Source organism: Carassius carassius, chromosome 31 (genome assembly GCF_963082965.1).
Source record: "Carassius carassius chromosome 31, fCarCar2.1, whole genome shotgun sequence".
Classification (NCBI taxonomy): Eukaryota; Metazoa; Chordata; class Actinopteri; order Cypriniformes; family Cyprinidae; genus Carassius; species Carassius carassius.
This window is the reverse complement of record NC_081785.1, coordinates 16,517,615-16,542,122: the sequence shown is the minus strand read 5'-3', so window position 1 is coordinate 16,542,122 and position 24,508 is coordinate 16,517,615. Positions and strand designations below refer to the sequence as shown.

General features: G+C 36.8%; 1 protein-coding gene across 5 annotated transcripts in view; it reads right to left on the bottom strand.

Annotated features, from left to right (window-relative positions):
- Positions 1-24,508, bottom strand: part of LOC132111667 (alpha-(1,6)-fucosyltransferase-like) — a 99,609-nt gene that overhangs the window by 13,365 nt on the left and 61,736 nt on the right. For all 5 annotated transcript variants that reach the window (XM_059519186.1, XM_059519185.1, XM_059519182.1 and 2 more), the window contains exon 3: positions 1,526-1,644. In XM_059519186.1, the coding sequence (XP_059375169.1) occupies positions 1,526-1,644 (119 nt within the window). The remainder of the gene's footprint in view (positions 1-1,525; positions 1,645-24,508) is intronic.

Genomic DNA, 24,508 nt, shown 5'->3' with positions numbered 1-24,508 from the left:
TTTCACCTGTTATTTTACAGATAATGCACCTAGTCAAAACCTAGTCACCTTTTCTGCTTCAATACGTTTAAGTGAATTTTGAGTAAATTTTGCGTAAAATACATTACTGTTCAAGTTCTGTTCAAGTGACAGTAAAGACATTTATAATGTTACAGTTTTCAGTTTTCCACATAAATGCTGTTCTTTTGAAATTTCTATTCATCAAATAAAACTTTGATCAAAGTTTACTCATATCAACACAATTGAAGAAGGTTCAACCATCAGCATTCAGAGAATTGTATTTACACTACACGTGGATGAAGCATACAGTAGGTATCTGAAACACTGTTGCTGGTGTGTACTGTAGATAGTGTGACCTGTGTATGTGTGTGAATGCACAAAGATGTGTGTGAGATTAAAAAGCAATGTCATTCAATAAGGGTATCAGTGGCAGTAAGACAATCTGGCACATGGCTGTGTATATAGTTCCACTAGCTCCTCCTCTCAAAAGATCCTTTAATGCAATACAATAAGGGTTGCTGACCCAGAAACCAGCCACAGACGATGTGTGTGTGTGTGCACATGTGCTTAACAGCATCATAAAATAACCAGTATCCCTGGATATTCTTCTGGTCCACGTTATCCACATAATTATATATATATATATATATATATATAATGTTTGTGTGTGTGTGCGTAGACAGAAGGCAAATGTTGGCTAGAGGACAATTTTCACACACTCCCTGTAGTGATATGACCGTCCTTCACTGTGAACACACACACACACACACACACACACACACACACACACTTTTCATCCATATTAAAAGGTTCCTATTAATTTGACACATTTCATCTTTCCTTGACTTAGCATTAATGGCAAGCCATTACAGAACAACTGAAAAAGAGCTGTCAGCCCTCACATACTACCACACACACACACACACACACACACACACACACACACACACACACACACACGTGTGTATGCATTTATTTAACTCTATACTTAAGGATGCCCAGAAGTTAAGTAAATCTAACAAAATCTCCCTTTGGAGGTGTTTAAAGACATCCTTAAAAGGTGCAAAATCTAAAATCTAGCTAGTTTCTAGTTTCTTTTTGAGTTAAGAGTTTGGTTTGAATTTGCATTATACATTAAGAAATTCAATTAAATAAAAATGTTTTTTTCAGATACTTAAAAGTTAAACTTTTATAAATACGTGATACGTTCAGAATTTGTAGTTTGGCCTTGAATTTACCAAGTAAAGATAAATAAGAAAAAAAAAAATTTGCTTAATATATTCAGAAATTAATTTTAATAAGTTAAAAACAGAAAATGTTAATCTTTTAGAGTTATTCTTAAAAAAATTACTTATGAACAATCAACAATATATGCAATTATAAAAAGCTTCATATAGTAAGAAGTGAAAAAAGTCTTCACTAAAAGAGTCTAAAAATACAATTTATGATTTATTTATTTTCAGTTTAGCCACTGAAAATGCTGGCAGGCAATTGTAATTTTTCATATTCTATGTTGTTTACACACCATCAGCAGGGAGGCTGCGGTAAGAGTTGATTTTCTCCTTAGCTCTTATCAGTTGCTCTTCAAGGTTGCGTAGTTTACCCACGGTTCTGGGACCACCATCGGCCTGTCCGTCAGGTAACCTGGAAGACAGAGAGAGACATGCTAGCATGACCACTGTCTGGGGAATCCACATGTTCATATGCTGTGCATTAATGCTTCTGAACATTCAAACTCATGTGAGTGAAAGTGATCATGTGGCCTACTGGGTCAAGGTGAATTGTGGTTGCTAATTTCCCATGGGTCTTTGCTCCTTGCTTCCAGTACCGATTTAATGCAATGATCAGTTGCGGCACCCACTGCGGGCAATTCATTTGGTGCCAGGGGTTATTCATCACACACAGACACACAAACAACTGACCGAAGCCTGCCCAGCGTGGGCTCCTGATGTCCAACACACACATTTGTCATCTTATAAACTTCCCAAGACCTGAACCTCCATCATTCCCTGACACTCCTTCAGAGAAATCTAGTTAATTTATGAGATGACTTCCCTTGTCAGACAACAAATCCTGCATATTCTCTCTCTCTCTCTCTCTCTCACACACACACACACACACACACAAACAGTTTTGCTTTCTAAATACTAATTCTATTGCTTTTATATAATGCTAATTATAATTTCAATATACCAGGGTTCTCAGACGTGCATTTACCTGAGGGCCACCAAGTGTTATTCTCCATTAGGTGCCAGCTGAACAGGTACAACAAATACAAGTGGTTTTACAACTATGAATTTCAAGTATGCAGTTATTGCTGCATTTATACAGGTATTAGTGCATAGGATTGTTGTGTGACTCATCTTTCTGTTATATATATATTAATGATGCCTTGGATTGCATTTCTAGAGAACTACAATATTCTCCTAGCAGATCAGGTAGTGATCACATTAAGAGACCATAAACCTCACAAGCTGCGCAGTGACTCTCAAAAATAATTGAAAAAGTATGGGATGATTATAGTCTCATTATGATTAATAAATGCACACACAATTATCCATGTACTAGATAGTTTTTGTGAATGTATTTTACTAACCACAAACAAATGCCATTTAATTTGAATCTGTGGAATTCGGGATTGAATGAGTGTGCAGCAATTTGTACAAATACAGCCACGTTTGTGAATAAACATGTTCTGTTATCCATTAATAAATCAAAAATCGCTCATTCAGAAATGAATCCGTGCATTTGTGGATCAGAAGACACGCGTGCATTAATTGACATCTTGTTCGAATCGATCGTGTTCGGTTCATTTGGATTTTGAGACTTCCTTTTCGCAGTTTACAGCATTCCACCCACACACACACACACACACAACTAACGAACATGCAGTGCTATTCATTAACGTGAACACGATTCGTAAATGCGTGTCACTATACAATGAAACAAATGCTTTTCAACCGGTGTATGTAGAATTAAGAATTACATACATGGGCATCAATTTGTACAAATAAAGTCATGTTTGTGAGTATACATGTTCTGCTTTGTATTAACGTGTGACCATTTCCGCGTGCAAAAAGGAATCCGTGGATTTCTGGACCAGGCGACACGCCTGCATTTATTGATTCCTTGTTCGAGTCGATCCTGTTCGGTTCATTTGCATTTTGAGACTTGCATTCCGCAGTTTTCAGCACTGACGATCCACACGCAACCGAAAGGCAAGGCAAGCAGCTACCACTAGATGGCAGTCGCAGAATTACCGAGCTGGTAGTCTTCAAATTTATTTAGCTAAAAAATAATGATAATAATAACGTTTATATTAAAATAAGTTTTAATTTGTATCAAGCTAATTGTGTACTAATTATCGTTTGTCTTTTTCGATTGCTTTATTTGTACGTTAAATGTAAGTGTAGTCACGTGGCTTACGCAATCACCAACCCCCCACCATCGATAGGGTCGAATCTAGTTTTTGACAGAGCCATTTTTTAAATCGATTATAGATTGTAGGACACACTACGTCATGGCGGGACAACCTGTGCCAGCGACTTCAACTTCTGTAAGTAATATTTTAATAACGTTCAGTGTTTTTTCTTTTCTTTTTTTCATTGATGGTAGCAGTAGCTACTAACATAGTAGAGAACCGCAGCCGTATTTAAATTTATGAAGAATTTTATAAGGCAAATTTTTCGGCACATTCGATGAAAGAAAATAGGCCTGTGTGTAAGTAAGAGCAGGAGAAGAAAAGTGATTTGACAACAACTAACATAACAATTTTGGACCTTAACATGTTTCTAAACTTGACTCAGGTTAATTGTTTACTGAAGTGCATCGTGGCATATTTTTGTGTTAACTTGTTAATTATATTTTTTAAATAGAACACTGTAGAGAGTATGGCTCAGGCCCTTGTCACAGCCATCTCCAGGGAGTTGTCCGCGGGCCACACTCAAAACAATGTTTCTGCACCTGTCAGGCCTCCTCAACGTGCCTCTAGCAACACCTTTACTCCCTCTATTACTCCCTCTATTATTCCCTCTAGTACTTCTTCTATTACTCTCTCTACCAGCACTGATGCATCTGCCAGAGTCAACCAGGCTTTAAAGAGGTAGAATTATTATATTAACACATTATTTAATGTTTTGTTTTGTACATTTTTGACAAAAAAGTTTTATATCATATTTTAATTATAATGTATTATTACTCATTCTCTAAACTGAATGCAACTTCATACTTTTGAATGCTGTTATTAACTTGCATTTTCTTAGACAGTTTCCAAATATGTTTAGTGCAAAAACCGACGCAAAGAGAGGCAAAGGTCGCATTCCAAAGACAGTGCCTATCAAGTGCACAGACCTCACAGTCTGTGTTCTACCATCGCCAACAACCCTAACCCCGAAGCCTACAGTAGAGCTGGAACTGGCACAAGCAGGGTTGGGGAAAAGGGTAGTGACAATTGCAGAGGACTGCAAACATATGGATGTAAGTGATTATATGTCTGATTATTTGGTATATTTGAATGCTTTTAGTATTTAAAAAGCTATATGCAATGTTGACATTTGTTCTATTACCTGGTGTAAATTTGAAATCTTATGTTTGACTTTTCATGAATTATCTATTTATAGATAGTAACAATTATGGAGGAAGAGTTCCCCAAACTTCAACCACTACAGGGACGGTGGATGTTTTATAAAGCAACTGGTAAATATGGGCATTTTGAGCTTGTTTGAAAAGCTCAGTTAACCAATGATCATCTATCAATTTGGATCCATTCATTACATACAAATTCTGTTGCAGGAGGAAGTGGCCAGAGAAGATTGACTCTCATCTCCATGGACACAGAGGGTTACTCTGGTCGGCAAATTCGGTCTGTCTCGAACTGTGGAAAAAATGTCATTTTTTTGGTGCCCCTTCAGGAGGAGATGGACACTCAGCCTCTTCCCTACAATTCAGCAGAATTTGCAAAGATGCCAAAGGTGCCCTGTGTCACCTGCAACACCACCATGCCACTGCAAATGTTGGCTTTGCATGCCGAGGAGTGCAAACTAAATTCCAATGTGAGTTTTTTACACATCTGCACCAATTGTGAGTTTTGTATAGCCATATTGTCACAGCAGCAAAATACGTTTTTTATTTACGTTACACACAATTTGGTTTTTATTTAAATAAATATATTTGATCCACAATGACTGTATGTGTACATATTGTGAAACATGTTCACACCAATGACAATAACTTTAACTAATAACTTTAACTAAATGTAACTAATGTAACAGAGGTTAATATAATTTTAAAATGACAGGAGAAGATTGATCTTGTCATTGTGGAGGATGGTAATGACAACTTAGAGGAGGAGGTCACAAATATTGCTGCAGGTGCCAGAGATGTTTCCGAAGACAGCCTTGCGGTAATGCTTATTTCTCAAATTTGATTGCATTTAAAACAAGACTTACTTTCCTGCTAACTTTTACTTTTTGTATACATTTTCTTGTCATTACAGATGTGTCCTATATGCCAAAAGGAGTTGCCACTGTCTGTATTACCTTATCATGGCAGTTTATGTGCTGAGAGGTATAAGTTGTGTTTTTAAAATTAACTTTGATATTTGCTTGGCACTAAAATCTTATTATAAGGATTTATGGATTTATGCAGTCAAGCCCGTGGTTTCACAGACAAGGCTTAAGGTGGTCCCAGACTTAAAGACAACTGTTTTAACTAAAAGCATATCTTAAAGGGATAGTTCACTTTAAAATGAAAATTCTGTCATTATTTACTCATCCTCAAGTTGTTTCAAACCTGTATGAATTTCTTTCTTCTGCTGAACACAAAGGAAGATATTTGAAGAATCTCAGTAAACAAACAGTTAACTGGAGTCATTGACTTCCATAGTAAGAAAAAACTTGAGGGTGAGTAAATGATGACAGAATTTTAATTTTAAAGTGAACTATCCATTTAAAATATGTCAGTGCCATACTTTAAATATGTCAAGTAATGTTTTTTTTCTAAGGCATTTTTATAAAAGCTACTTAAATGTCCTAATTGACCTAAGGCCTAATCCTGGCTTAATCTAAGTTCTGTCTGTGAAACCAGGGGCCTATACCATGAAGCCGGTTTAGGTGGCTAGCCAGCTATGTTTCAGCTTAGTTTCCACCAACCCTGGGTTTTAGGTACTATGAAAGTAGCTTGGCTTTAATCGGAGTTTGTCGCCATGGTATCTTACGCTGCATGGCTAACCTGCTCCGGGGCAGGCTATGTTCTGGATTAGAGATCTCAGACTGAAGTTTGACAAATCAGCTGTGGTCAAAGTGACACATCTGATGCGATAAAGTCACTCCACCTGTTTCTGCTCCAAACTAAAGGTCACTACACAGCAATTGATTTTTAAAGACAAAATCTTGTGGCTTATAGTAATGCTAATTTAGAATAATACATTTATATGATTTAAATATTATTTAAGTAATTATTATACCGTTAATCAATCACAGGTACAATTTTAGTTCATCTATTATTATTATGCAGAGTTTAAATGAATACATATATAAAGGTCATATAAATACGCTTTAGAATCAATAGATGAAGCTATAAAATGACTACATGTTCAGTTCTCTCTATACCTTTATCAACTGTATAAACTAACTTCACAAATTTTACTTGCACTGATATACAGTAGTGAGACTTTTACTTTTAGTCATCCTCTTATAGACAGCTGTTTTCTTCTTGCTGTGTAAATGTGTTTAAAATCGTAATATTTTAATTTTATTTAATATGTGAATCGCGCTGCTTCTCTTGCGAGAAATGAATCGCAGTTTCACTCTTTCTCAGCATGCGATTGGCTGTTCGGTAGTTTGTTCAACTAGCATCATGGTACAGGCCCCAGGTCAATATGTATACTATGTTAGGCTATACTTGACATTACAAACAATAAAAGAAGGCATGAATTCAGTTGTTACGAAGGCTGCTATGACCCATAGTTCTAAATGCTTGTGAGATGGATTGAGTAGGATTGTGCATAGCACAACAACATAAACATTAAATTCTTTACAACTGCATCAGTGTTATTTGTAAGTTAAATGTTTTGTATTTTCTTTTGGTCTAAGATCATTCAGTACAAGTGTTTTTGAAGATGACATGGAGCAGCCAGGGCCATCGTCTGGAGGTCATTCATCCCGTATTTCAGGACCATCAACAGAAGGTGAATTATACAATTGTGAATGTCTACAGTTATGGTCATACATTTGTGAAGTAATTAATAATTACATTTTATTGAATGGTATTTTATGATGTACATAAGTGAAAATTGTTGTATGCATTTGAGACACTGTTGTAAATTAAGTGGAAAAATGTTTAAACTGCATAAAATGAAAAGTTCTGAGACTTTTACAGATTGAGGTCATCTCAATGCTACTACGCTCATACAATTCGAATCAAATGAAACTTGATCTTACATAAAACCTGTATACATTTTATGACTCTTGTTCTTTATAGGGGCACATACTCAAAAATAGGATGAATGCATGGCTTGACTACATATGATATGCAATATCTCATGGGCTCCAACTATGATTATCCAACTACTTATCCAACTATAAGTCATTGTCTATTTAGTTTGATAAATTATTTTTAATGGTTCTAATTATTTTTCTTTTCTTTTTTTTTTTAGAATGGAAAACAGTGGAGAACCCTCAGGAGGCTGTACAGCTCTTCTTTGAGCATTTGCGTGAAGGAGGTAAAAGGCAGCCAACCCTTTTTCTGACACTGGATTCCAGGGATACTGATGAGGAACGGGACAGGTCCCTCATTTCATTTTACAAACAACAACGTGAAAAGAACCAGTGGGCTGCTCCATTTAACTGTCACATTCAAGGTATCAAGTTAACAACAGATGATGTTTCTAAAACATATAAGTCAAATAAACAATTTACATCTCTAACACATATATGATAAAAATATAAGATTTAATTTTATAATAATTGATAGCAATAGCATTGATACATGATGCTGAACCTGTCCTGTAGGGAATAAGTCTGCATAAACCAGTAAAACTTAATCTATGATTATTATTTATTAATGGAACACTAATTCTTCTTTGAATATTTGGTGTTTTGTAGGAGACGCTGCAATTGGCATTGGAGTGACTAGACATATCCTGTCAACAGCAATTGCTAAATTAAAGCATGGATTTAAACTGAACTATGGTATGAAATATTGCTAATGCAGTTTTCACATAATTTAGCAAATTTACAGGACTATGCATCAAGTTAAGTGAAGAAGTACATTTATTTAACAGCCATTTTAGGGTCCTCATAGAGAGTTATGTTTTTTGGCAGGCAGTATTTTTTGTTGTTGTTGATGGCCTTAACTATCTAAGGGCCTGAACAATGTTTAGTAAACAGAAAATCTAATTTACCTTTAATATGAATCAAGATGTATCTAGCATTGCTATATGAATCAGACACAACATTATCTAGCAATCTATGTTTCTCAATCCAGCTTTAAAACTGGTAACACCTTACAATAACGTTTCTTTAGTTAACATTAGTTAAGTTAATTCCAACATTTACTACCGGTAATACATTATTAAAATCAAAAGTTGTACTAACTAACATTAAAAAGATTAATAAATATTGTAAGAAATGTATAGCTCATGGGTATTTCATTTTACATGTATTTACAGTTAATACATCAACTAATGTTTACAAATGAAACCTTATTTTAAAGGGTTGCCATAAAAAATCTCAAAATTTAAGTTTAAAAAAAAAATATATATATATATATATATATATATATATATATATATATATTCAAGCTTGTTATGGAGTGTAATTTTCTAATTGCAATGTATTCTTATCAGGAAATGCAGCAGAGACCACTCTGTTTGAGGGGGAAATAGACCACCTTTTGCCCTCTGCATCAGCTGTACTTGTTGAGAGTGAACTTTTTGTGATGGCTGGAAGAATGATTGGCCACTCGTTAATCAATCAAGGTCCTGCTTTGTCAGGCTTAAGCCTGGCAATAGTTCATTCTTTGACAGGGGGCACAAAGGACACAGCCACCACAAATCTCTGTTTAGAGGACTGCCCAGACATTGAACAAAGGGAGACGATTCGTCTAGTGAGTAAAGAAAATTAACCAGGTCTTTCAACAGTGTTTTGTGGTTTCTGATGAAATGCAGACATCTAAAAAATAGCTGCTAATTCTGTGCACTAAATAATGCTTGTATTTTATAGCTGCTGAAAGATGAATGGACTGAGGATGAGACTTCACAAGTATCCAACCTTTGTTTGGAGTTTTACTTTGCAGTACCAAACAAGAGGAGCAACAAGATGCTGCTCTTCCAACAGCTTCTCACTCATGCTGTAATATATTCTGTGTCCTCCTTTGTTGTCCTCAACAAAACTACAAAGTTAACAAACTTCATCAAAGAATCTTATAGTTTATTATACATATTCATGTAAAATACATACTAATGATTATTTTTTTATATTATATTATTATTTTTATAATACTGAAAATTATCTTAATTTACAGGTCCTTGGCCGAGTCGGAGCTCAGCTAAAACAATTAAAAAAGGGATTGAAGGACACTGGTGTCTGGCCACTTATCAGCTGTAGACCAGATGTGTTACCCCTGCTGTTCCCAAGAGAAAGTGAAGCTGAAATCACACCTGAGGTAAATTGTCAAAATGTGCAGAATTATAAATTCACTTGAAAATAATATTTGTTTTGGACTTTGGTAGCATGACTTGAACACTGAATTCATATTTTTTGGAATTACAGATGATCCTGCAAGCCATCCAGTGGCCCCAACCACATCATACAGAAGACAGCGACGACAGCGATGCTGACGACATACAGCCTGAGAAACTTAATCTCGTTACAGGCCTTTTGAGAACCTTTGTTGAACATGGTAAATTTTTGTCTAATAAATAAAATATTATTTTTTTCCTGTTATATGTGACCATTAAACAATAACTTATTTGTATCTCTTTTTTGTCTTAGCATCACCCAGCAACCTGAGGAAACTTCTCAAATTCTGGGTTGGATGGGAAGTAGTGCGACGCACCCTCACGCTGGAAGTTGTTCAGTCCAGTGGACCAAACCAATTACCAAAGGCATACACTTGTCAAGAGCGCATTCGCCTGCCAGATCACTATACCTCCCTCTCAGCTCTCACAGCTGACATGATGGTATGTCTGCAGTCTGTGGACAGTGGTTTTGGCCTTGTGTAGATGTTTATGAATTTCTAAAATTTGTCTTTGTTACTGTTGCTTGTCTATTAAATATGGCAATGTTAAAATAATATAATAACCTTTAATTTGGGCCGTTCACCCATTTTTGTGTTTTACATTTTGTAGTTTATTGAGATAGACTTAATGTTCAATGTGATATGGTCAATAAAAATCGTATCCAAAAACTCAATGTTGTTTATTTGAATTGATTAAATTACATCTTATGGTTGAAAAAATATAATGTTTAGAAAAATCACCTTAAAAGCATTTCTTTTAAAAACATGCAACACTATCTAATTTTCAGCTAGCAAATTCTCAACATATTGAACTGTATTCAAATAAATGTCCATGCCATTGGACTCAGAGGGTTGTAGAGGATTAATATGTTCTCTCAGCATCTCCACTTGCTCAGGAGTTAGAGGGCTGTCGAACCGTGGAACATTCACCACAGTGTGTTGATCCACAATGTACCCACTTTCCTCCCAGTCAATATAAGGAATGTTCATCTCCTGAAATAAAACAACAGGGAAAGATTCACTGTTTTATTACTAAAGACTAATATTGGTTAATTCAATTAGTGTTACAATCATCTTGAAAATCAACTTGGTCTGTAATATTTGGATTAAAGGCATAGTTCAACCAAAAATGAAAATTGTCATTTACTTACCCTCAAGTTGTTCCAAACCTGTATGAGTTTCTTAGTATAGTATTTCCTTCCTATTATGAAAGTCAAAGGGTGCCATCAACTGTGTGGTTACAAAAATTATTTAAAATATCTTCTTTTTTGTTCAACAAAAGAAAAACTCGTACAGGTTTGGAACAACTTGAGGGTGAGTAAATTACTACATTTAAATTTCTGTGTAACCTATCCCTGTAAAATGAATTTTTCTTTGTATAACTGCTTCAGTACCTCTGGGTTGTCAATGGGATTTTCCATCTGACCAACCACCCACAGTTGGTTTGGTGAGAGGTTTTGCTCCGTTCTCAATGGGTGGTTGTCCCAACCCTCACGGAACACATTGAGGTTTGTTTGCAGTCGGGGCAAAAATACATAATGGCAGCAAAACAGGTGAAGAGTGCTGCTCAAATCCAGCATGTCCTGCTCCTCTAGTGTGTGCAAGATTTGGTAGAACACGCTGGTGACTCCCATCCAGAGATCACGCCAGAGTCTCTCTACTTATTTCAAAAAAGAATTACATTACAAGTATTTTAAGTAGTAAAAGACATTTAAACAATCTTAGATTAATCTGTCTTGCCTCTGATTGTGGACACTTTTGCCTGCTATAAAGCAATTACTGTCTGTCCCACGTACAGAAAACATCAGACGAGCCACGCCAACATTCTCTCCTCCCTGATCAGCTCGCACTCTAAACAAGAATATAACATACATAATGAAGTTAATGAAGTTAACATACATACATTTTTTGTTAATATATCATCAAATTAATATTTATAAAATGTAATTAATGTCAAATGTATTAAATGTAGATTGTTTTTAACTTGCTAGTCTATAGGAAGTTATTTTATTTTTTTACATATTTTTTTACAGTACGCAATAAAAAATTATAAAAAAATTATAGTTTTACTTCAGTGGGTATCCAAATTCCTCAACAGCCTGACTGAAGAAAGCTAGGGTTGTGTCAGATCGGTTGTTGTCTGCAGCTCCCAGGTACATTATCTATACAAAAGACAAGCATTTTAACACACATATCCAGTATATACTGTACTTTTGGATAAAAATGTGTGCTCACCTTGCGTGAAAAACCATCGATCCCAGCAAAGATCACTAAATTGTACCTGTAGAAAAATGCAATGCTTTTGAACTGTAAACTCTTGAATAATGTTGGAAATATTAAAACAGTCTATTGTAGAGCATAGTACATTTATTGTTTAATACATTCTCAAGTTACCTGATGAGTTTATGGTTTGTGTCTATATGTACTAAGTACTTTGGGCATGGCACTGAGTATGTTCTTCTGATTACACATCCCAACTGATTCATTCTTGAGAGAATCCCAAGACTATCCACCCGGTGCATTGATGCTTTTACTCTGCTCCACTGCAGATGATGACCTTGCGCCTTAAGTGTCCCTTTAATCAATCTGTAGCCTGCATGTGGTATTCTTTCTTTGACTTGGGAAACAAGTCCATCAAGTTCTGCATCAGTGCAGGTACTGTACAATCCCCTAACTGATAGATTGTTTTCGGCCATCCTCCTAAAGAGTGTAGCCCGGGAAACACCCAGCAAATTTGAAATAGTTTTAACAGGGAGTCCAATCTCCAGAAGATAGGCAATGTGATCTGTAGGCACTACAATCCTTGGACGCCCACTTGAACTTTGTCTTTCCACCTGAACAACTGATTGTGAAATTTGAGTGCGTCTGTGAATCTGGATTGCGTTATGGAGTTCAGTTAATCTTTCTGTCACATCCTGAGACAGATGAACATGCTGTGCCACAGCATCAAGAAATACTACTTCCTGCCTACATACAAAATCCAAATAATCAATGTCAATCTGAGGTTGCTGAAGAGCATGTGTAACCCGTGCAAGTAATCTCTCCAGAATGTGGTCATGTAGTAATTCCTAAAGAGACATGGAATTAAGAGAAATGGAATAAAGAAACATGGAAAAATTATGAATGATTAAAATAAACCACGTTTTACATACGGTACATGTTAAAATTTATAGAACGGAGTAAACATTAACTTCATTAAGATTAAACTACGATGCTGGTGATGACGGAATTTGCGTAGGCTACTAACGTTACTTGACTAACGGGAAACCCAGCATTCTAGTCATGTTCTGGTTAGATTTGTCATCCAGTTATTTAGTTAAAATTTGTTACTTACCCAACTAGCTTGTTGGTTTAAAATGGTATTATCCATGTTTTAAAGTTTTTTCTGGAGAATGCGAACAATGTCCATTGTCACCCACCGGTTGTCAAACTAGGGCAGCCCAGCTCGGTAATTCTGCGACTGCCATCTAGTGGTAGCTGCTTGCCTTGCCTTTCGGTTGCGTGTGGATCGTCAGTGCTGAAAACTGCGGAATGCAAGTCTCAAAATGCAAATGAACCGAACAGGATCGACTCGAACAAGGAATCAATAAATGCAGGCGTGTCGCCTGGTCCAGAAATCCACGGATTCCTTTTTGCACGCGGAAATGGTCACACGTTAATACAAAGCAGAACATGTATACTCACAAACATGACTTTATTTGTACAAATTGATGCCCATGTATGTAATTCTTAATTCTACATACACCGGTTGAAAAGCATTTGTTTCATTGTATAGTGACACGCATTTACGAATCGTGTTCACGTTAATGAATAGCACTGCATGTTCGTTAGTTGTGTGTGTGTGTGTGTGTGGGTGGAATGCTGTAAACTGCGAAAAGGAAGTCTCAAAATCCAAATGAACCGAACACGATCGATTCGAACAAGATGTCAATTAATGCACGCGTGTCTTCTGATCCACAAATGCACGGATTCATTTCTGAATGAGCGATTTTTGATTTATTAATGGATAACAGAACATGTTTATTCACAAACGTGGCTGTATTTGTACAAATTGCTGCACACTCATTCAATCCCGAATTCCACAGATTCAAATTAAATGGCATTTGTTTGTGGTTAGTAAAATACATTCACAAAAACTATCTAGTACATGGATAATTGTGTGTGCATTTATTAATCATAATGAGACTATAATCATCCCATAAAAAAGAAATAACATTTAGAAATGTTTAAGATTGTGTATCACACACACTAGTGGATGGGGGGTGGCACAGCATCGCAGAGCTCAGTTCTCCCCTTTTTCTCATGCACAGCTCTGTGTCCTTGCAGTGGGTTTGTAGTGGAAATCTGAGCTGTATTTGAAATGTGTTTGACGTGAATAGAAAGCATTGTGAAAAAACTGGCTCACCTGAAAGAGAGAGAGACAGAGATAGAGAGACGGTGAGGGAGGAAAAATGAGGATAGGGCAGCAGAAGTCTTATCTGAGGAGAGAGGGACGGAAATGCATTTGTAGGTAGGGTTTTGAAATGGTAAACAATGCTTTCCCATTACACCTGGAATCAAATGGTCATATGGATGACTGTCAACAGAAGGAGAAGAATGAAAGACAGACAAAAAGAAAAAAGATAGATGGACGAAACAGAATGAGGAGGGATGCTGGAATTGGAGAAAAAAGTGCAATGTCAAACATTTGTCATTCTTGGCTGGTCAAGGATGAAATGAGAAGAGAGTGAGAAAGGAAATGAGCGAGGTGGGGTTTGTTTGTGAGAGAGAACGAGAGTCTGTGGGCAAAGAAGTGTTGTGTTTGTGAGAAAGACAAAGGCCTTGAGTTTAATTCATGTTTATGCGGTTTGTCAGGAGACATACTGCGTTAGAGACAACTTTGTTAAATGAACTCAAATTGCTTTCTTATTCAGGTCAGAAACATGCTCTACTCAAGTACACAAACGCAGATGTTACTGTGGAGCTGACAAACCTCAGTTCTGAAAGAGTTACATTCAAATGTCTGAGCAGATACAAAAACTGCAAAAACATGCAATAAATTGCTAATCATTATTTTTGTTTTGCTTTAAATAAATTTTAACGTCCTTAACCCTTAATCAGTCCTCAAGTAGGGTTTACATTTCTGGTCCTTGGGGTCTGATAGACCCCAAACTTTTACAGAGCAATTAGCCTTTCGCCGGCCCCTCCCCCAAAACGGCCATTGTCCAATCACACATCATAGCAACCGTTACTATGTGAGGCAGTTCCGACAAACTTTGTTCCAAGCAAGATGGTGAAGCGGTGCGCCCACGGCGTTTGTAAATCGGACACTAGAATAGAGCTGTAATCGGGCCTTAAAAGTTAGGCCCGACAGGACCCGAGCCCGACAGATTTCGGCCCGAACCCGACAAGTACATTTTGATTGACAGCTTTTTAAAAGCCTGAACCCGTTTACAGCCCGACATTATTCAAATGTACGCACGCAGACAACTCTTTTGCCTTTTGTCAAGAATGAGTCATTTATACATGTTTTAGCATAATTTATACATGACTAACGTAATTGGCCACTTGGAAGTTTGAACAAAGAAATAAAATAAGTAACATCTCAGAACTCTAAATAGCCCTAGGTATAGACTAATTTAGCCTATAAATAGGTCAACGCACCAATAAAAACGAGTCTTTCTTAAAAATTTTAATTAAGATAAATTCTAAATTAAGATGGGTATTTGGCAATAAAATTAATTAAGATAAAGACTCTAGTATTTAGTATTTAGTTATCATTATTAAAACCTTTACTCACCAAGATAATAATAAAAATAGCTACTCGCAATAGACAATAATAGACCATAACATATTAAAACAGAACTTTCCCGGCAGTGCAAGAGCATGACTGGTACACAAGGCTGTGCTGGTTGCATTTGAGGTACAGGTCATGGGGTTTCTCAGATTTTGCTTTTTTCCCTCCACGGCATACTGTAACCCCTTTTGCCTCGATCTGGAGGATATCGCGGAGGTATTACTACAAAAAAGGTCACTGACACGCACGGGTATACCTCTTCTCGTCATGGCAATCTGTCGCGCTGGTCGTGTTTGACCATTTGTTTGTCGGAAGTAGCAACAGTAACTAAGGGGGGCGGGGCTCGGCGAAAGGCTAATTGCATAAGGAAATATACTTCTTTTTTTATGACAAACTACGTATCATTTTTTATTTACTTCTCAACTATACATTTATGCTGTGTTTTTGTGGATATTTGATAGTTTTTTTTACCTATTTACTTCACAATTGTTCAACTATGCAATAAATTGTCTTAAATGATGACCTAAATTAAATATAAAAGGTTTCTAGATCTTGGACCATGTGCTAGAGATAGAATATTGCCATCTGCAGGTTAGAAGAAAAACTTTAGGAATTACAGTTAAAGAAAGAAAGTGCAATGACCACATATATCCAGCAGAGCTCCAAAGGGACTCATTGATTTTCAGTTCAGTTTCAAGTCAATTTTTCTTCATGTTTTAACTTCTCCTCGCAACTTTGTGATATATTTAAACATTCTAAAATATATTAAAAATCTATATTTTGTCAAAGGTTAGAATTTATGTAAATGTAAATTATGTTACATAAATTTGCAAAAATCTCTCTTTCTACTGTCTAATGTCTACTTCTTCACATTGTTATGCATTTATGTTCTGTGCATTTTATTTGCCAAAATCTAAACAAAATCCCTGGACACCTATGTCACACCTGTGTATGTGTTAAATATAAAAATATAAAAATGTAAAACATTTTAGATTTATTCTGGGTTTACATCTCTCTTTTTTTTGACAAATGAAACAAAAACCTTACCTTACCTTAAACGGTATTTTTTTTTACACACCTTTAGAACAACCAAATCGAGTCCAGATTTTGTGTGTGTGTTTAGATAGATCATTTAGGAAAAGTCACAGAGTCTCATGCCCCTGAGATGAAGGGAACACTTTTTAAAAATGAAGGAATCTCTCAGCGGGGTCAGCTGGACCCCAAGGACCGATTAAGGGTTAAACAAAACACATTTTGCTTATGTTAGTTATATTTATGCTTAAATAAAAAAACTAAAGAAAAACAAGCTTTAAAAATAAATAGCTTCACGTGGAAGTAGATCTTAGTATGCAGATGTTTTGATATTCTAACTGAAAACAGCACAAATACTGATTAAGATATTTTTATTAAACTTCCGGGTAGCATTCCACTTCAAAGTATTCATACCCTTTCCATGCTAACTTCCCTCCACCTCATAGACTTGGATGTGCATCACTGCTTATATAGTGTGAGTGTCCACTATAGCGGATCCCATGTGCAAAGTGGAACGCATTTACAAAACAACAGCAGGGATTCCCTCAGGAGGAAGTGTTTAGGGAATTTCGCAGGATGTATGTTTAAAGCGAAATGGAACACAGCCCTGATTTTCCATATATATATATATATGTGTGATATATATATATGTGAATAGAAATTTCAAAAGAACAGCCTTCATTAGAAAGTGTATTTTTGAGCAATTAAAAGCATTATTGCGGCATAAAATATTTCTGTCATGACATCTCTCGGAGGGATTGGCATGGTAATATACATGACAATGTTAATGTATTTGGTCTTGGCAGAATAGATCTACTACGCTGCTGCTGTGGCAGAGCTGCTGCAAATATAACACATGAAATAACCCCCATATAGCATACATGAATCACCACATAGCAGATCTATACAGGTGGAGCTGGGGAAGGTGGAGGGATTCTGAAGCAAGCTGCACTGCTACGGCAAGCTCTAGTCATATATTTGAATGTTGAGCAGCGAGCTCATTGGCTAGAAATACAGGAGAGAACCAATCAGCTGTGCCATGTGATAATGATGTCATTACGTCAGACTGAGTTAGACCTATCGGACTGCGCCATCAGAGCTCTGCACTAATTTCTCTTTTTTACTGTGCAAAACCTTGAATCCCTTTCTAAAACAATATTTTTGTCGATGTAATAAGTACCCGGTCTACTTTTCACTGTTAAAACAAATCCTGATGATAAGACTTTTTCTCACTCTAAATTATATGCCACTAAATATGCAATTTGACTAATAAATGGGTCACACACAACATTTACAGTAACAGTTACAGCTGGGGGTGCAATTTCATGCTGTCTTTTAGACTGCCACATCAAACACAGTCCTGACACGCACTCTAAAAACACAAAACTCCCAAACGGTCTACAAACTGAGAAACGGTAAATGGTGTTCTCTCGAAGCCAGTAACAATAGAAGCTACACTTTTCACTTGAACTCCCTTCCCTGTATTTCTCTTTTTGTTCTCCTCACACATCACCTGTCCTCGGAAACCTGAGCTTTATCATGTGGCATTACATAACCAGCAATCACCAGCTAATGATGCCACATCACTCACAGCAGAGGCAGAGACAAGCATTTAGAAACACACCAGGGTTTGGGAATGGCTGTCAGAGAGGTGTGATGGAAATCCCACAAGTCCTTGGGCTTCTGCTGACGCTGAAACCTTGCGAGATGTTGTAGCAGCCCACAGAGACACTTGTACTGAAGTAGGACACACACACTTACACAAAAGCAGACAGGATGAAAATAAGTGTGAAAACCGAAAGTGGAAGATGCAGAAAACGGTCAGACTTGGGTGAAAGCAGCAACAGCTTGCTGTGGACTATGGTTTTGACCTCCTATGAGAACATTTCAGAATGACTAGAGCTGCTAGTGAGCTAGCAAACACTCAGACAGTCATCCTCTTCAGTCATCATTGACGAATTGGACACCGTTTTGTGTGATACTTGGTGTGTAGGTGTGTGCGCGACAAATATAGATGTGCTGGATGATGCCAGTACATGACTGCTGTTACACTGTGACTGAATGAATGTCAAGTATAATGAGGTGGTGTGATGTTGTGGCGAAAGCCCAGGGTTTGTATCCGAAAGGTTGCTGGTTTAAACCCGGCAATAAGTGAGCTGAGAGCCATCGTCATTGTGCCACTAAGCAAATCACTTAAAGGAATAGTTCGCCTAAAAATGATATTCAAGCCATGATTTACTCACCCTCAAGCCATTCGAGATGCATATGTCAATCTTTTTTCAGACGAACAAATTTTCAGTTATTTTAGAAAATGTTTTAGATCTTTCAGTGGTTATAATGTGTAGCTATGGGGCTCACCTCTTTGAAGTTCCGAAATGTGCATGCATCCTTCTCAAAAGTAATCCATCCGGCTCCAGGGGGGTAAGCGAAGGCCTCTTGATGGTAATCCGTGCGGTTTTGTCGTAAAAATATACATATTTTAAACTTTATAAACGAAAATATCTGGCTTCCGGCCACGGTCGACGCGCGTTCACGGGAGAAGGATGTCGGCGTATGACGTATGGCGTATCGTAGGAAGCGTCGTGACGTAGAACGAACGCGCCAGCGCAGCCAGAGAGCAGAGCAAAACAAAACTCCACTCGGGATTTCCGTGAAGAGTTATTTGATTTAGCTATACTTAAGTTTTTTATTAGGCTTAAAATGGTTCGGGCCTGCATCTACCCTGGATGCTTAAACATATGTAAAACTGTAAGGTTACGCGCGCGGGCGTCAAAGGAAGATGCACCAGTAGCATTTCACCGATTCCCAGTACATGATTCTGAGCGATTGCAGTTATGGCTGCTCGCTATTGGTTGGGATATAAATACACCAAAGGAAAAACTCTTGCAATATCGGATGTGCAGTGAACATTTCAGTCCAGACGATTACGAGGCAAAGATTGGAAAAACAAAACCACTTCTGAAATCGTCAGCCGTGCCTGTACCTGTGCTGCTTTTCCCGCAAAATCCGGTATGTATTGAGTACTCTGTACTGTAGGGTGTATTATTTTGTGTATTGATTGTGATGCTACATGTAAGGGATAATGTATATGCAGCAGGTTGTTATATAAGTCCATACAGTCTTGTATCACACATTAGGGACTTATTTCACGATTACAATCGTCTGTCTGTACATTACATCATAATAAGTAAGTTAAGGGACATTAAACATTTTATTTCCTAATTTTACTGAATACTAATTAAGTTTTAGTTAACGTTTTAAGATAAGACATGACGTTAAAATGTCATGGACACACTTTTCTGTTGTATAAATATTTAATTTTTCTTTTAAAATGTAATCATGTACAATCTATTGTTGTAGGAAGCACAGGGGGATCCTGATGTTACTACTCAGTCAAGTCTCTGTTACACAGTTACACAAAAGGATCAGGAGACAGTTGTCCTGGGTGCATCAGCATTTTTTGAAGGTGTTCCACAGTCAACTCCAGTCAAACATAGCAGCAAAGAAGAGAATGAAGGAGTTGTGGCAGGACTCAAATTGATGCTTAAAAGTCCAGAATCAATTCCAAGAAGGACAGGTCCATCAACATCTGGGACATACATTGCCTTCCCCCCAATACGTTTCTATCAGTCAGTAAGTACTCATATGCATTTTGTCATGCAATGTTTTGCCCAGTTGTCGTGTTGTTTGGATTATGTTGTCAAACAGTGGTTTACATAATTACTTTTAGTTAAATTACTTTCACTTTAACCTCTACATGTATGTAAACATGTACTATTGCATTATGAATTGTTTTAGGAAACACCAAGGGATCCTGCTGTACAGGCTCAGCCAAATCTGCTTTGCACATCACCTGAAAAAGATCAGGAGAAAGTTGTCCTGGATATATCAGCACTAGAGGGTGTTCCACAGTCAACTCCAGTTAAACATAGAAGCAAAGAAGAGAATCAAGGAATTATGGCTGGAATCAAGTTCACACTTAGAAGTCCAGAATCATTTGACAGAAGGACAGGTCCATCAACATCTGGGACATACATAGCCTTACCCCCCATAAGTTTATATCAGTCGGTAAGTACTTAGTAAGTGTTTTATCATGCAAACATTTTTTTCAAGTTATGATAGTTATGTCAGTTGTGATATCTAAATATCTATAAAAAATTCTAATTATTACTAGAAAAATGTATCTATGTGTAGATTATAATAATGTGTGATTTTACACACTATTTTTATAATTAAAAATTGTGATTACAATTTACTGTCTGTCACATAGGATCAGACATCACAGACTGAACTACAATCTGAAGATTGTGATCTCGATATCAGCATGCTTTCAATGCAATGTCCATCAGACAAGGACTCAAGTTTTGTTCCTGCCAGCTCAACATCATCAACGTCAACTACAACTACAGAGGACGATAGAGAAAATGAGAAGTGGAAGGAAAGAAAATGGATCGTAAACGAATCAAATGTGATGAAGATGTTTAGAAGATGTCAGGATTGTGGAGCACTAATTACTGGAACCGAGAAAAAATCCAATGGGAGCTGTATCGAAGTGCTGTGGGAATGCGAGAACAAACATCAGGGCCGTTGGAGTTCATGTGAAGATGTTCGGGGAATGCCTTTAAACAATCTTCTGGTTTCTGCAAGTGTCCTATTCAGTGGTGCAACTTACGTCAACACTGCTGATTGGGCTGCACTGCTGAACTTACAGGTGCCAAAGAAAACCGCTTTCTATTCAATGCAGTCTTCATACCTCATTTCCTGCAGTTGATGCTACTTACAAAGAAAAACAAGCTGGGATTCTGAACGATTTACAGCTTCAAAATGCATTACAGAATGAGGTGCATTTATCTGGGGATGGGAGATCAGACAGGTAAATGAGACACCTTTCTTACAATAATTAAAAGAAATATGAAAAACAAAACGTTTATTGTTTCATCTTATGTCCTACCTGCTACAGCCCTGGTTTTTCAGCAAAATATAACACATACAGCCTTATGGATGACACAACGGATAAAATTGTACACTTTGAGTTGGTGCAGGTGAGTGTACATGTTGATATATACAGTATAAAATTATGCAAAGTTTTAATTAGTAAACACCACAAATGGTAATATACTTTGTAAGTAATGTACAAACATACAGAATATTATACTTATTACACCCTAAATGAAAACACTATAAAGAAAGACAAAACCTGTTTATACTTAATATAAAGAATATATTTGTTGTGTCTTAAATTTTTTTAGGTGACAGAAGCATCTAGCTCAGCGGCCATGGAGCCCATTGGGTTTAAAAGAGGCCTAAATCAAATTTTGGAGAAAGGCATCAAAGTAGATGTGTTGACCACTGACAGATCACCATCCATAAGAAAGATCATGCGGGAGGATTATCCATTAATTCACCATGAGTTTGACATTTGGCATGTGGTGAAGGTTAAGAAATTGTGTCAGATAAAATTTAAATCTGTAAATGAACTACACTGTTTTTAATTTTCCAAAATTATTTTGAATGTGAACCTTTACTCAAGGATTACTTTTAGTAATTAAAAAAGTACTTTGTATATATACATTCAATTATATTTTGTGTAATTACCATATCAATAATGTTTTCTCAGGGTTGCTAAAGAAATTACTGTCCTTGTCAAGATACAAAGACAACAGAGATCTCCAGCCCTGGATCAAGTGCATCTGCAACCATTTGTGGTATTGCTGCTCTAGTTGTGGAGGTGACCCTGAAGTAAGTTTTAATTTGTACACCATATAACATTACAAAGATGATGTAGATTTAATTAAAATTAAATAATGAATTGTTTAACTTATGTTTTGTAGGACTTAATCTGGAAATGGAAGTCAATACTTCATCACATCTCTGGGGAACATAGTTGGACCGAAGATGGCCTAGAACAGAGATGTCTCCATCCTGCCCTCAATCCTGACCAACAGAGACGGAAGAGGTGGATTATGAAAGAGTCTCGTGCATACCATACGCTGGAGAAAATAGTTCTGGACAAAGGTATTTTGAAGGACCTGCAGCAAATGTCCCTATTTAAGCATACAGGTATGTTACACCAAAATCACATTGTGTGTATATATGGAAAGTGATTATTTAGAACACCAGACTAATTATGTTTCCTTATTTTACAGGCAAGCTTGAAGTTTTCCACTCCATGCTACTTAAGTACTGTCCGAAGAACTTGCACTTTCATTACTCTTCCATGTTTGCACGCACACAGCTTGCAATTATGGATCATAATGAAAATGTACATCGCAAACAGGCCACAACCACCTCTGGTAAGTAAAGAACATTACAACAACAAAAGTTTAAAACAATAGTGAATTCCAAATTATGAAATTTAATGCAAAGTGCTTTTTTTATGGGTCAGTAGTTTAACATTAGTCTAATAATATATAGTACAGTAACATGTATGTCTTGTTTCTTTCTAGGAGTACAACGCTACAATGTTGTGTTTCCCAAGCACTCCAAGGAGTGGGTAGCTAAGAAACTTTTTGACCAACCACACAAACATTTAGAGATGAACTGGTTAATGTAGTTCTGGAGTACCGTAGAAACCCAAACATTGTTGTTCCAGACGAGTCATCTCAACTCACTGTTCCCACATTACCAGCAAACATTGCATGAAAGCCAAAACCTGCCAAAGAAGATGCCATTTCAAAGCACCAGTCAAGATTTTCTAAGTAAAGGCTCTACACAATGCTTTACATAGACTCTTGTGCCTTAGTGGGAATTTAATAAAAGTATGATTGGGCACTGTTTATTATCTTTTTTAGTTTAAAGTTATTTTTATCTAACATTTCCTTGTTTTTTTAATTATATGTCATGTTACATTACTGTTGTCTTGAAGAAAAAGCATTGATGTGATAATAGCAACAGTTTAGAAATTAAAATCAGTAACATTTCTTTTTTGAAAAAAGTATGTGTAATATTATTTATTTCTGAACTTCAAAAGCCACACAGAAAATTTTTAAAAATTTGTATTTACAAAAATTGAAACAAATTTTGTTTACCAGTTAAACACAAAATAAACATGGTTGAATCAATGTAGTTGTTGAATTAAACATCACAGGAAACAAAGTATATGAAATATATGTATTTATTCAAAAAAAATAATGTAGTAGGTAGCAGACTTGTACACTACATCATGGCAAAGGCATCATCTGCTTCTCTGAAACCCACATAGGATCCAGACTGGGATGGGTATTTTTCCCTTATGGCTTGAACAACACAGGAGGGAAGAACTTTACGGTTTCCTCTTCCTAGTTTTTCTCCTTTCAGCATCCATTCAAGCACAACTCGGTATGCTACCAGACGAAATTGACTGTAAAATAAATGCAATTTGTGAATAACATAGATCAGCCGCACCTGTAATAACATATTACTTGCACAAAACGAAACTTACTCCACCGTTAGTCTGCCCCCGGTTCCTTCAGGCCTTGGACGACGTCTCCAGTTTATGCGAGGTAAACGGAAGATAACTTCAAGAACACTTTGGCTCAACAAAGGCGGAAAGCCATCATCTTCTGTAACACAATTGGACTCAGTCATCTCAATAGCGGCATCAATGGCTTCCAAAGTTGGCATTCCAGTTTTCCATTCATGGCAGCAAACACTCTCGACCTCTGTTGGCATGGCCTCACATCTCCTGCATGAGCACCACCATGTCTCCCGGACTCTCTGTCTATTTGAGGCTGTTAGTTGTGCCACTGCTGATGCAGCCGCCTCCATATTCCTGAGTTCTTCATCACTGTACTCCGGTTCAAACAGATAGGGCTGAGCCAAAAACTGAATATCCTCTTCTCTAATATCAAAATCCTCCGACATTTTCTTTTAAATACTCTTTTATATAACTTTTCACGGAAATCCCGAGTGTAGTTTTGTTTTGCTCTGCTCTCTGGCTGCGCTGGCGCGTTCGTTCTACGTCACGACGCTTCCTACGATACG